General features: G+C 41.4%; 1 protein-coding gene across 2 annotated transcripts in view; it reads left to right on the forward strand.

Moving 5' to 3' along the window:
* hycc2 (hyccin PI4KA lipid kinase complex subunit 2) overlaps window positions 1-14,304 on the forward strand; it is a 43,060-nt gene that overhangs the window by 4,642 nt on the left and 24,114 nt on the right. For both annotated transcript variants that reach the window (XM_016511693.1, XM_016511694.1), the window contains exons 3-10: window positions 3,132-3,188; window positions 4,611-4,712; window positions 4,796-4,963; window positions 9,481-9,561; window positions 12,132-12,247; window positions 12,366-12,461; window positions 13,646-13,762; window positions 14,148-14,235. In XM_016511693.1, coding sequence (XP_016367179.1) covers window positions 3,141-3,188; window positions 4,611-4,712; window positions 4,796-4,963; window positions 9,481-9,561; window positions 12,132-12,247; window positions 12,366-12,461; window positions 13,646-13,762; window positions 14,148-14,235 — 816 coding nt within the window. In that variant the 5' untranslated portion in view covers window positions 3,132-3,140. The remainder of the gene's footprint in view (window positions 1-3,131; window positions 3,189-4,610; window positions 4,713-4,795; window positions 4,964-9,480; window positions 9,562-12,131; window positions 12,248-12,365; window positions 12,462-13,645; window positions 13,763-14,147; window positions 14,236-14,304) is intronic.

Below are 14,304 nucleotides of genomic sequence, written 5' to 3' on the forward strand. Positions count from 1 at the left end.
CACACAGACACACACACACACACACACACACACACACACAGGCACGCACACACACACACGCTCACACGCACACACACACCCACCCATACGCACTCACACACCCACACACACGCTCACACACACACGCTCACACGCACACACGCGCTCACACACACACACACACAGCTCTGGGCTGTGTTTCCCGATAACACTGTTTCTTAGCATGCTACAAAGACTCTAAAGGTATGTCTTAACTAAAGGTGTACCATTTCTAGGTGTGATCCCCGAACTATACCTTAGGAGGTTGTTTAAGGTATACCTCCTTACGTGCGACGTTACCAGGTGCTGTCCATGGCGGTGGTGCTGAATCGGTTGATATCAATGGCTCGAGAATAGATTATTCATTCTATGCACGCTAGGGGTAGGGGGAAAATTTGATTCTTAGATGCATTACGATGTAGATGTGGATGATTCTGAATTGATTCACAAATGTCAAAAATCGATTTTCTATTTCTGAATGTTAATTGATAACATGATGTTGACGGAACGCAAAAGGCAGAACTCTAACCCCTTATTTACATTGCATGCGTCTGCGGCGCGTTATGGCTCCGACAAGGTTTTGTTTTGTCCTCTACGCATTGCCAGCTCACACCAGAAGCATTAAGGCCCTTTCACACGGGACGTGGCAAGCGGTGGAATCACCACGCAGCTGCTGCTTTCTCTCGTAGTGAAAGCGTTTTGTGCAGTTGAAGGCGGTGCTTCAGAAACGTGCTGTGGTGCGGCTGGTGTAAACGCGAGCATTGACAAAAGGGGTAACAGATGCATGATGGCAGGGCATGAAATCCGACCGGCACCGTCTGCGTTAAAAGCTAGCGTATGGAAGCACTTTGGCTTCTATGAAGTTGAAGGGGGAAAGACCCTGAACAAGAGCCACACTATATGCAAGTTGTGTCAAGCCAAACTAAAATATTTTGGAAACACAACAAATATGAGAAACCATATTACAGAATATGCTCAAGTCTGTATTAATTTACTACAAGTATGCTGCTACAGGCACATGTTTCATCTCCCGTTGGTTCTTTGTAACCTTGCTGTTGACTTGCCAAATCACTTCCATTTGTTTCATTAATAAAAGATCAGGAAAGTGAATTCATTATGGGTCATTCCAGATACATTGCTTTAATAGTCAGACAGTGAGAAAAAAGAAAGTCTGTATTAAAACAAAAAATGCATCGATAATGGTTTTATCATCGCATCGCAGCCCTCTGAATCGTATCGTTAGGTGCCTAGAGATTCCCACCCCTAATGCACGGGTCGCTTCACTGCGTTACGTGAGAAAGCGGTGTTCTTTCTAAAAGAAGTGTTGATTTTAATTAAAGACACGGAACTCTTTCCTGTTAGAATGCAATGAACTTGCGTGGAACTTTCACTTTCGCTTTGCAACATACATCACATCAGGGAAGAAAACCAAGAAAGAAAAATATATGCCTAGAGCACCTCCCAGTGGTCACCACATAAAATACAAGGAAAAAAACTTACATGAGACACTGCTTAATAATTTAACAGCTTTTAACAGAAGAGAGAGAGAAAAAAAACACCTTGGACCTACACAAGTCCAACAGAAAACATAGTGGTAAGAGTGCTTTCCAACAAGTGTGGGATCTTAAAAAAAACAATCCAAATTGCAAACTAAATCTAACCCAGGATATTTTTATATAATTTTGAAATGAGTGTGCGAACCCGCAACCTCATGGCCAAACGTAGCCCTTATCACTAACTGACAGTATGCCTTCACTGGCCTTTGAATGGGTCATTTATATTATCATAACATATTTTCCATAGTGTCTTCATCTATTCCACTACCAGGGTTGATTGTCCAGCAGAAGCATCACTAATTTCTGTTATTTGATGACCTACTCAATAAAAACGCAACAAGAGAAACATATAATCAGCAGCTACTATTGTGGAGAGAAAGAAAGAGGAGAGCCGCCTGCAGCTGTATTTGTCTTGATAAAATCGAACCAACAAAATTTTAAATCTGCTGAATTTGCTGCCATGCCAGCAAAGTTTTAGTGCACATATACACAATATGGCTCCACGGACGGCGCTGGCCTTGGTTTTGCCCAGCTATTATATTCTTATAGAATGAGATGTAAAGAACTGTGAACTGTCAAAAGTGATAAGGTTTAGCTAAGAGTGGTCCAGACCAACCTTACGAAAGTATGACTTACAGAAGGTATACTTAACTAAGATTGTTTCGGGAAACACGTATTAACGATAAGGTACAGGTTAAGGTACAACTTAAGAACGACGTAGCTTTAAGAAGGTTTCGGGAAACGCAGCCCTGGCACCTCAGCAGCAACACTAAATCTGAACATCAGTACTGTGTTGGGTGTGATGGAGTCATTAGTTACTGAAATCTCAGTATCATAGGGAGCATCTCTCTTGCTTCACGGAGCTGTGGTGAGCGGCGCACTAATAGCTTGAGCATATATTTTCTCAGGAAAATAAAAACCTTTCTGTAAAATATACAGTGCACTCAGAAAGTATTCAGGTCCCTTCATTTCTTCACATTCTGTTATTGTTGCAGCCTTATTCATCAGTCTACACGCCATACTCCATCATGACAGCACAAAAACCAGAACCAGAAAAAGAAAAAGAAAAGTGAAATAGACCATTTCTCTGACACTTGAAATTTAGCACAGGTGCATTCCATTTTTCTCTGGATCATCTTTGAGATGCTTCTACACTTCAATTGCAGTTTTAACTTGGTCCTGCTATCTGAAGGTGGAAGAGAGATTGGGCAGAGAGGAAGCCTCTCTCTAAATAGGGCTGTTTTACATGTTTGGTACCATTTTAGCATCAATATAACTACATATGGACATATAATCTGCAACTGATTGTTCTTAATTGAAGTGAAGGTTTGGTAGGGTTTTTCTTAATGTGTAGATTTGTGGTTTTCAAGTTTTGTTTTGATTAATTGCAAGGGAACATGTCTGGTTGGTGTCTGTCTGGTGTACATGACCTTAAACCAGCTATACTATACTGGCCTAGTCACCCAGAGAACCCACTGATGAGTTGATTTAGGAAATACACATGTTCCTAATAAGGCCATGACTGTAATCTGCAGGATTTCTGTCTGTCTGTCTCAGGTAGTGGTGATGGCGACAGATAGAAGTATAGTGGAAGACTGGCTCTCCGAATTCAAGGTGAGTCAAGCAGCATCTGCTGTTAAAGGGTTAGTTCACCCCAAAATGAAAATGATATTATTAATTACTCACTCTCATGTCGTTCCAAACCCGTAAGACCCTTCGTTCATCTTTGGAACTCAAATTAAGATATTTTTGATGAACTCTGAGAGTTCTCTGACCCTCCATAGGCTGCAACACAACTGAAATGTCGCCAGGTCCAGAAACGTAGCAAGGACATCGGTAAAATAGTCCATGTGACATCAGGGGTTCAACCGTGATTTTACAATGCCACGAGAATACTTTTTGTGTGCAAAGAAAACAATAATAAGTATTATAATAATAATAATTAGCAGAAAGCGTGCGCATGCTGAACGTAAACATCGCTGATTACATTGATTATGTTCTGGGGTACTCTCCAAAATGGCGGAAGATGGTAACTCGGGGAGAAGAATTGCTGAATAAATTGTTATTATTGTTTTCCTTTACACACACAAAATTATACTCTTAGCTTCATAAAATTACGGTTAAACCACTGATGTCACACAGACTATTTTACCGATGTCCTTGCTATGTTTCTGGACCTGGAAACATTGCAGTTGCATTGCTGTCTACGGAGGGTCAGAGAACTCTTGGATTTCATCAGAAATATCTTAATTTGTGTTCTGAAGATGAACGAAGGTCTTATGGGTTTGGAACCACATGAGGGTGAGTAATTAATGACAGAATTTTTATTTTTGGGTGAACTAACCCTGTAATATGCAATAGGCTATGAGCCTTTTATGAATCCACTGTAGGGGGAAAACAACTTCTGTACACTTCCATACACTGGAGAAAAACATGGGTTATCATATGTTTACTTCAAATTTCTTAAGAGAGAATTATTATTTTTCCTACTTATGCCCAAAATAGGACTGAGTGCGCATTACTGAGCCCTAAATACATGTAATGTGTGTTTCATTCATGCTGGTAGCCGGTGGGGGCCCTCGCGCAGGAACTCCACATATGCATCACAGAAGTAACAGAACTCATGCTCCAGGAAATCCCTAATATGGGCAAAGGCATCGCTATCGCTGTAACTGATCTTTTAAGACGCTGCGCTGCTTCAGTCTATTGCTGGCTCACAAAATAGAATGTAGCTGTTGTTGCGCTGCACCGCTATTTGCTGGAAAAAGTAGTTAGCTACTGGAAAAGCTACATTGTTTAAAAAGTAGCTGAGCTACTGTCAAGCTCCTGAAAAATGTAGTTACGTTAGTAGCGTTGTTACTTGTAGCTAGCTTCTCCTCAACACTGGTGTGTTTCAAGCACTTCTTTCTTTATTTAAGAGCACAGAACCTTGAGCCTAATACAGTTTATTCAAGAGTTATTGAACAGTTCTTTAAATTAGTTTGCTATTAACACACTTTTTCAAATGATGCTCTGTACGGGCCTGTGCTCTCACAGGCATTGTCTGAAACGCAGCTGTCTGGTTACGGTGGAGTCCTCGATCAGAAGAATACACTGGTGCCAGCCCTCTACAGCATCATCCAGGACCCTGACAGTGAGGTGAGAAGAACGACTGGCGGCACAGAGATAAACAACAGTGAAGCCTCTGTGTGCCGCCTCATCTGTGTGGTCTGTGTTCACAGCTGCTGGAGCCGGTATGCCATCAGCTGTTTGAGCTGTACCGCAGCTCAGAGGACTGTCTGCGCCGCTTCACGCTGCAGTTCCTGCCCGAGCTGCTGTGGGTTTACCTGCGCAGAGACGGACACAGCAGCGGCTGCATCGAGGCTCTTCTGCTGGGCATTTACAACCTGGTGTGTATTCAGCCGCTGGAGCCATGCCATACACATACGCACACCATCAATATGTGTACATTTAAATATGTGCAAAATATAAATACATTCAAAACACAATAACAAACACAAGCACTACATAACAAAACAATACAAAATACTGCACAGTATCCAGTCATCCATATCTGATGTTGGTTAAACAGCAGATGGGAGAATAACTTCTTGTATTGCTCTTTTGAGCTGCATGTTTGAATGAGTCTATCACTCAACATGCACTGTCTAATGGAGACGGTGAGTGGAGCAATTGATGATGGAGGACAACTTCCTTACAATCCTTCCTTCTCTATCATCTACAGTGGGAAAAGAGCACCCAGGACAGAACTAGCCTTCCTAATAAATTACTTTTTGTCTCTCCCTTCACCCAATATGTGTCAGCTTATAAAAATAACAGATGCTCTCACAGATGCTAAAACATCTTTAACAATACCCAGCACACACGAGAATAACATGACAGAATCCTGGGACAGAATAAAACAACATTGAGTGACAGAGAGTGTGCAAACTGCAAAGGTCCCTTTGACCAGCTCTAAGGGAGCAGACCATTCCCCCTCAGAGGAAGCTCTCATACAGAAGGAAGAAAACGGTGCTTTCCATCTCAGTTTGTGGTTCTTGGTTCGAGGTGAGGATGTTAAACCAGGGAGCAGTAACCCCCACAGGCACCCTGACGCTGCTGTTCATGATCGGACAACTGGACACCGTGGTTCTGGATGCTGCTCTCCCAGGAGGATCTCTGCAAATGGATAAGAATTATTGTACAAATAAAGTCCCAGGTGTGTGATTATCTCAGTATTGACTCCTGAATGTTTACAGGGACTGTTGGATGTTTTGGTGTTTGTATATGAAGGTGGTTACAGTTACATTCACACCTAATTGCCAAAAATCTTCATGAACCTTTTCAGGCTGGTTTCTGCCCACTACACAGTAGTGAAGCTGCTGTATTAAAGCTGGTAAATTACCTTCTTTTATCAGCAGACTCAGTAGCAGTTATAACTGGTCTGTTGTGACTTTAGTGAAAACTAAATGCTGTTTCTCATGAAATACACCTCTCTCCTTTATCCCCATTGGCATTCCAGCCAGTGTGTTCCATTGGCTGGAGACCTGTGTTAGGGTTAGGCAGCAGTTTATTTCAATTAACAAGCACAAATACCAAACTGTTTCCAGAGGTGTTCCCCAAGGCTCGGTTCTTGGGCCACTTCTCTTTTTAATCTGTATGCTACACATACAGTAGGTGAGATTATTCAGGAGCATGGCTTACATTTCCATCCATATGTAGACGATGCACAAATCTACATTACCTCCCGTTCACTTTATGCCATATTCTTCCATAAAAAGCTGTATTCATAGTCTGAAGAAATGGATGCAGCTAACTTTTTGAAACTAAATCCTGACAAAACTAAATATTGTTAGTTGGCCCCAAACATCTTATACCTACTTTGGTTAGGCCCTCACCAACTTTTTTGTCACACCCAAAATTTGGGAGTGACATTTGACTCTTTGCTCAGTTTTATATCCCATATTAACCAGGTCATGTCCTCATTTTGTCAACTCCATGTTTCTCGTCTTTGGTCCTCCCTCAGTTGTAAAGATACTGAAACAATTATTCATGTCTTCATTACTTCCCAATCAGATTATCGCAGTTCCCTCTTAATTGGATTACCCAATACATTACTTCAATGTTTACAGCTTACAGCAAACCAGTAAGCCCATGTGACATAAACTTCGTTAGCTCCCTGTTAAGTACTACACAGTTGAAAACTCTACTCTTGGTCTTCAAAGCACGTCATGGTCTTGTGCCGTCATGTCTAATGGAGTTGCTTCATTCATACACCCCTGTAAATACCCTCCAATCTGCAGCTGTAGAGGGAAGATGACTGCATTATACAACACTGAATTGATAGGCAAACTGCAGTGGCTCCACAGTTAAGCGCACCAGGGGTTGAAGCTGTTCAAGAACAAGTTTCTCTCATGTCTTGATCAAATGTGATATTAACGCTGCTGGCCTTTATTGCTTGCGATCCCTGGGGTCAGCAGGATTAGGTGCAGGCACTGCACAAGAAATCTTCCACAAGACCGCTGCCTTTCAATAGAGAAGATAGAGAAGAGAAGACGATCAGACCCCTGAGAGATGATAGATGGAGAGTCAGAGGTTAGGGGAGAACTGGGTGAATGATAAAAACTGGAGAGTAGCTTTGAAAGAGAGCCCTGACAATACTGTGAGAGTGATGAAGGCAGTAGATGAAAGCATTACATGACTGCTGTTGGTGGATCCAGCATTAAATCTCTTACATTCAGCTGTTTTGCCTGTCTCTGGTTACTCATGGCTCAGTGATCTCCAGATGGTGTGGCACGTGCTGATGTTATGTCCATGCCTCTTATGCACCGCTCAGCTGCAATTTTTGTTTCATCTTCTATTGTAGTCATTTACTTCCCTTATTTTCCCGCTGCACTCTTGCTTTCTCCTCCTTATCTCCTAAAATAAAAGCCCTACTCTTCATTTAAAAGTGCTTTAAATTTTGGGGTAAATTTAAGGGAGGTTTTTTATTACTGAATGTGAAGCAGGTGGCTGGGAAAGAGAAATTACCAACCAGCAGTAAATTCTGATGATTCATGTGCTCATATCTGGGTACTGGGCTCTCAGAATCTCCAGAACTAACCAAAGATCTCAGATGACGTTCCTATGACCAGAAACTGGTTAGGAATGTAATGTGAAAGCATATCAAATTAAAGCGTGTTGCTGTAGCGTGTTCAGGTCTGAGAGCATGTTTTTTTTTTTTTTTTTAGATTTTATTTTTGGTGTTTTTGCCTTTAATTTGATAGGACAGTGTACAGAGGACAGGAAGCAAAGTGGGAGAGAGAGGGGGATGGGTTCGGGAAAGGTCTGCGAGCCCGGGTTCGAACTTGCGAGAATGCAAAAATGTTGCATTCGAATGTTAGGTGTGCGTCAGGCAGCCTTATCAGTGGCACACGAGATGTGATGATGATGTAAGTGTCATTGCATTGTAATGTTTTTCTTAGCTTATCCAGTTGAAGCCACTAGATGCTGCGCTGCTGTGTTGTTCATTCAAAATATTGCGGAAAAAGAGAATATCAATGCAGAGAAGACTGAAACCAAGCCGTTCACATAGAATGCATATTTTGCACATTTTCTAGAGGGACATTTATCACTGTTGCACTCGTGTCTTGGACAAGAGAGCCGCATGTTTAGAAAGCCATGTAAAATTAATGTAAGTTCAACTTTTAAAAAACATGTCTCGAGACTTTATGGCGTTTTATATTTATACCACTGCATCTCATGTTTTTAAAGGGTTAGTTCACCCAAAAATGAAAATTAGGCTGTGTTTTACCCCGGAGGCATCCTAGGTGTATATGACTTTCTTCTTTCAGACGAATCCTGTTGGAGTTATATAAAAAATTGTGTGCGGGTGTTGCATGCTTCAGTCCAAAAGAAGTTAAATAAAAAGCAGACAATTTTTAATATAACTCCGACTGGATTCGTCTGAAAGAAGAAAGTCATATACACCTAGGATGCCTCGGGGGTGAGTAAAACACAGCCTAATTTTCATTTTTGGGTGAACTAACCCTTTAAATGAAAAAAGTACTCTGTGTGACTGGCATTCATCCCTTTGTTTTAAACTATGCATATATGCTGCATTTTTGTTTATAATTGTTTAAGCAACTTAATTATATTTGGTTTATAAACATTATGCCATTTTTTCACAGATAGTCATGTTATTTTATTGCTTTATTAAACGTGAATTAGTAATATTTTGCTCGATGCGCCCTCTTGTGGCCTCATGAGAGAAGCCAAAAGCTTTTTCCACCCTATCTGAAATTATGCCTTTTAAATTGAAATATAATTCGAATATTGATAATATTTAAGTGCAAAATACAAATTTCGTTTTTCAGCCATTTTGACAGCCCTACTGCCCACGAGACTATCAGCGGCGTGAGAGCATGTTTTTGTGTCTCTGTAGTGTGTCGTGTGTCTGCCAACATGAGAGACCTTACCTATATCAAACTCTAAACTGGAAACATTCTTTCTAGACTAATCATTGTTTGAAACGGCTTAGGGGTGCTGATATGATTGAAATTTTAACCCTGTCGCTTCTATGCATCATTTAACAGCAGTATGCAGTATGTAATATCTAGCAAATCTTAACCGCCTGAGTAAACAGTTAACTGTATTTTTGCCCAGCTCTGTATTAAATGTTTGATGCATACAGCACATCCTGCTTTACTCTCATACACACATGCACTCTTATAAGGTGATATATACTTCAGTGGGTATTCAAAGTCTACACACCCCTGTTATATTGGTAGCTTTAAAAAAAAAAATGGAAAAATGCAGCAGTTGGTAATTTAATGTAATATTGATACCAACAAATTTAATGTAAAAAACGAATAAAAACTTTTAAGGAAAAAAAAAACTACTCAAGACAATCTGATTGTGTCACACCCGTTATTGTTTATTTTTGCAGGAAATCATGGATAAAGATGGAAACAGCAAGCTGTTATCGTTCCTGATCCCGTCCCTGTCCAAGCCATCCATATATCATGAGGTAAAGAACAGCTCACATTTACACTTAAACCTCAGAACTGAAGGATGTTCCTCTCTTCATACCACAGTCACATCCAAAACATCTACTGTATTATATTACTGTATCACATACTACATTTGACTGCAAAATTGCAAATGGCCGACACACTGTAAAACACAAGTTTCATTTGGGGCAGCCTTACATCATGTACATTTACAAAGCAGTATTTATGAGTACTGTGAACTTATTTCCTTTGAGCCCACTAAAGAAAAGCGTGGCAGCACATGAAACACTAGCAGATCTCCTGCATATTAACCCTGTGCTGTGACCGTTTGAATTCACATAGCATTTCTTCTAAGTGCAATGAATTTTCAGTCATGTCTGTGTGAAATGAGCTTGTTTCTTTGAATAAACTGGACAGACATAGGAATGCTGGGTATCATTCGACTCTGTTTGGCCCAAGGAATCACCAAGTCTCATGAGTTTAAAGGCATTCGGTCACATTAATTAGTGCATTCGTTATCATGAACTAACAGTGAGCAAGATCTGTATATAGCATCACTTAATATTGGTTAATGTTAACTTTTACAGGTTTCTTTACATTAATAGCTTGAATTACAACTATGCACTAACAAACTAACAATGAAGATCTCTTGACAACATCAGTTTATGTTCGTCTATACATTTGCATTTCTTAATATTCATGATGCTCTATGGATTACTTACCATGAACTTAAAAAGAGCACTTAAGACAGAGAGCGTCACTTTATTAAAGTTAAAAAAGCTTTTTTTGTGAAGCTCAATGTAAAATGGAAACCATCTGAACATCAGATAATGTACTTCTAATGTTTGCGGGCTCCTCACTAACATCTTCAATGAAGTATTTGTCATGCATTATTGATGGCAAACCAATTATTGAGGAAATTAAAAAAGCCAAATGATTGCTGACAAATAGAAAGGCTCCTGGAGTAAGGCAGGTCCCCAATCAGTGACCATTGCCAATAAACCTGCTCCATCTATGAATGCAATAATACACATTTGCAGAAACCGACAGTACAGTGAGGTGACGTTATACTCCTCAGCCACTCAACATCAGAAGAAAACTAGAAGTGCAAACATAATTGACTCTGATCCATTCAATTCTTGAACAGTAATGCACACTGGCTAGTAATGCGGTCACGGTGAGAAGTGCTGTGGTCCTTACATTATTTCGCAATAACTCAACAGCATGTGGTCAATTATTCCTTATGTAATATATGCACGTCGTCTATATTGTGTAACGTGTATGTTGCATGAATTAAACATCAGGATCTGGAACAATAATGGAAATGTCAAAGTGCATTTTCTCAGTTTGACAGGTCAGTGTTGTATTTCCCAGCTTCAGAAATATTCCAGTAAACACTGCTGATCAGGACTGCAGATTTTAGTGGAGAAGTGGAGAAAACTGTTTTAAAGGGCCCGAGTCAAACAAACAGTCTGGAAAGAGACGTGAGCGTTTGGGGAGAAACCAGAGGTTCTTGCTGCATTCTGCTGAATTAGGCGAGATCTGTTGATAGAGCGTCCAGAGCACAGTGTGTGTTGCCTTTCCCAGACTGATACAGCAGAAAACTATAAGAACATGATCTGGAGGAACAGAACTCAGGAACGAGCTCCTGTCGCAGAAATCCTGGTCATACCAGTGTAACAAATACAATGCCAAGCGTGACAAATAAAAATAGAGCAGCTCATGCAGTCAAACTGAGATATAAGAACTGTTTGCAATGCAGCCTTATTAACTGAAATGAAGTCCTTTTCAGTAGAAGTACTCTGAAGCAGAAGTGCTGATGCTATATGTTAGCACTGTAGCTGCCTTTCTCATCACTGTGTAGTGGCATCTTTGCCTTTGTTTTCGAGAGGATTATAATTGGTTGATGGAACCAGAGCATGGTTGAGTGAGAAGTCGTGCTGCACAAGTGTAGTAATTATTGTGAAGTAAACTCTCCCCATTAGCCACCGGACAGAGCTGTTTGCACTGGGCAGCAAAATGACTTCATGCACTTCACACACCAGAGCCAGCTGCATAAACCTAACTAGTCTTTAGTGAACACCGAAAGAAATTAAGTCCTAAGTGGGTAAGTGGGTGCCGGTCCAGTTAAGGGTTTGAAAACAAAGAAAGGTATCTTAAAATCAGTTATATAACAGATAAGAAGCCAATGAAGAGACATTGAAATCATGGTAATATGTTCACACTTACATACACCCAACAGAAGTCAAGCCGCAGAATTTCGCACCATTTGAAGTTGTGAAATAGATGGTTGATTTAACCCACGGAAATGAAGTCGTAAGGTAAGAGATTGCAGAATGGATGCCCCTAAAAGACTGACTTGACCCAGTTCAGCTCAGTTTGGCATATCAACCATCGGTGATCTTTATGTAATGCCTGCTAACACATGTTAGAGATTTCTCTCTGCTAATGAGCGATGTGTTTGAGAGAGAGACGGGTGAGGTGTGCGGTGCTGAGCTGCTCCAGAAACAGAGATGAGAGCCGCTAACAGTAGCATCTGTGTGGTGTCCCTAACCTCTGTTTAGTGTCACTGTGTGTGTGTGTTCAGCCATCCAGTCTGGGCTCCATGGCTTTGACTGAGGGCGCTCTCTGTCAGCACGACCTGATCAGAGTGATCTACAGCGGCCTGCACCTGCAGAGAGAGACCTTCACTGCCCAGAACAGGTCATCGTCTCGAGAACTCTGTCTTTCTCTCAGTTAAATGTCCAAAGGAAGGATCTGTGAAATGAGTTCTCAGACTGCTGTGAATGCAGGTGACGTCTGTGGTTGTGTGTGTCTGCAGGTTTGAGGTGCTGTGTTTCCTGATGCTGTGCTATAACTCGCTGGTGGTCTACATGCCCCGCTCATCACACCGGGCCGTCTGCAGGATGAGCTCGCGGTGAGATCTCACCTCCGCTCTCTGAACCCAGAGCCATTACAAGCAGGCAATGCCAAGTGTATTTCTAGAGCTCAATTTAAAACAGCTTAGGCTACGTTCACACTGCGAGCCTTAGTGCTCAATTCCGATTTTTGCTCAGGTCTGATTTTTTGTATAGCTGTTCACATTGATGTTCAGATTTCGGATTTCCAGTGTGAACAGATCATGGCTCTGAACTGACCCGCATGCGCAAAAGAACAACACGAACAGGGTTGCCAGGTTTTCACAACAAAATCTGCCCAATTGCTTCTCAAAACTAGTCCAATCGCGTTTCAGGGGGTAAATATCGCGTTAGTGGAGTCGCTTCAACCCACAGTGTTGAAAAACTACCCGTGAAACAGTGAAAAAGTAAAAAAAAAGTTCAGCAACAGTGAAAAAGTAGCCCAATTCTGTGGGAAAACTTGGCAACACTTGCGCAGTGCGCTGTCATATGGAAGTAAACACAGGACATAAAGTAAGCGATTATGTGTTTATTTATAGTGTGATCTGCCGCAGAAGCCAGTGAAATTATGCACAGGCAATATGAAAAACAAAGACAAGGATGTGACAAAAGAAAGCAGAGGTTTTGTAACATGATACGTTTTCTTGTTTTGCTCGTTTATAAAGTTGTCACTGTAATACTTATGAGTTCTGAGATATCTGATTACTTTTCGCAGCTGTCTTGATAAAAGTCACATGGATTCCGATGTGACCGTTCACACTGCGGTGGCGTTGCACAACATCTGACCTGTATCGGATTTAGGACCACATATAGAAGTGGCACAAATCGGAATTGAAAAGATCAGATTCCACGCAGTTTGTGCTGTTCACACTGCCATGAGAAAAACAGATCTGAGTCACATGTGAGCAAAACAATGTGGGCAGCATCCATCTGCAGTGTGAACGTAGCCTTAGAGTTGACCGAAGTGCTTTACATCGATAAAAGTATAACGGCATTCAAAACAAGAGATTATATTAATCTCTATAGTACCTTAAAAGCCAAGAGCCACTGATAAGAAGCCAATGAAGAGACATTGAAATCCTGGTGATATGTTCACACTTACGCTCACCCAACAGAAGTGAAGCGGCAGAATTTGAAGTAGAGAAGCAGATATTTGATGTATGCATGCAGAGAGTGAGAGCACTGGTGTGTGTGTGATGTGCAGGCTGTGCGTGAGCGGCTTTCCCCGGCAGCAGCTGAAGGCCTGGACCGCTCCCTGCATGCGTGTGCTGCTGGAGCCCCAGTTCATGGTGCAGATGCTGGCTGCTGTCTATCACGCCATGTGAGTGTGAACACGGCCAAGACATCTCCTTACAAACTCACCTGAGCGTTGTTAAAGTCCTCCACAGTAACGCTTGTACTTGCATACCATTAAAAAATACTGGACTACAGTCAGAATGTGGTGATCATTGAGAATATTGGGAACTGGAAATTACAAAAACTCAAAAATAGGGAAATATCCAAAATACAAATGTATTTCAGTGAATTACAGTTATGAGAATGTTTTTGTTTTTTTACATTAGAAAGAATATAACTGTTGTATTGATCTTCATGCAAGCCTGTAGGGACTAGAATTGTGTTCTAAGTGCATTTGCATGATTGTTTTTACATTTCACGGGTTAGGCTGTTAGTATTGCGTGATCAGGTTTGGGCGTGTGTTTGCGCAGATATAACGGCGAGTGGGATGCTGGGAGAGAGGCTTTGGATGACATCCTGTACAGAGCTCAGCTGGAGCTGTATTCAGAGCCGCTGCTGGTACGATTCAGACTCCTCTCCTGTCTGTGGATGATTCTCTCTGCCGCTCGCCACGCTGTTTCACCGCTC

The sequence above is a fragment of the Sinocyclocheilus rhinocerous genome, unplaced genomic scaffold (assembly GCF_001515625.1).
Source record: "Sinocyclocheilus rhinocerous isolate Xijiao unplaced genomic scaffold, SAMN03320098_v1.1 scaffold1647, whole genome shotgun sequence".
Classification (NCBI taxonomy): domain Eukaryota; kingdom Metazoa; phylum Chordata; class Actinopteri; order Cypriniformes; family Cyprinidae; genus Sinocyclocheilus; species Sinocyclocheilus rhinocerous.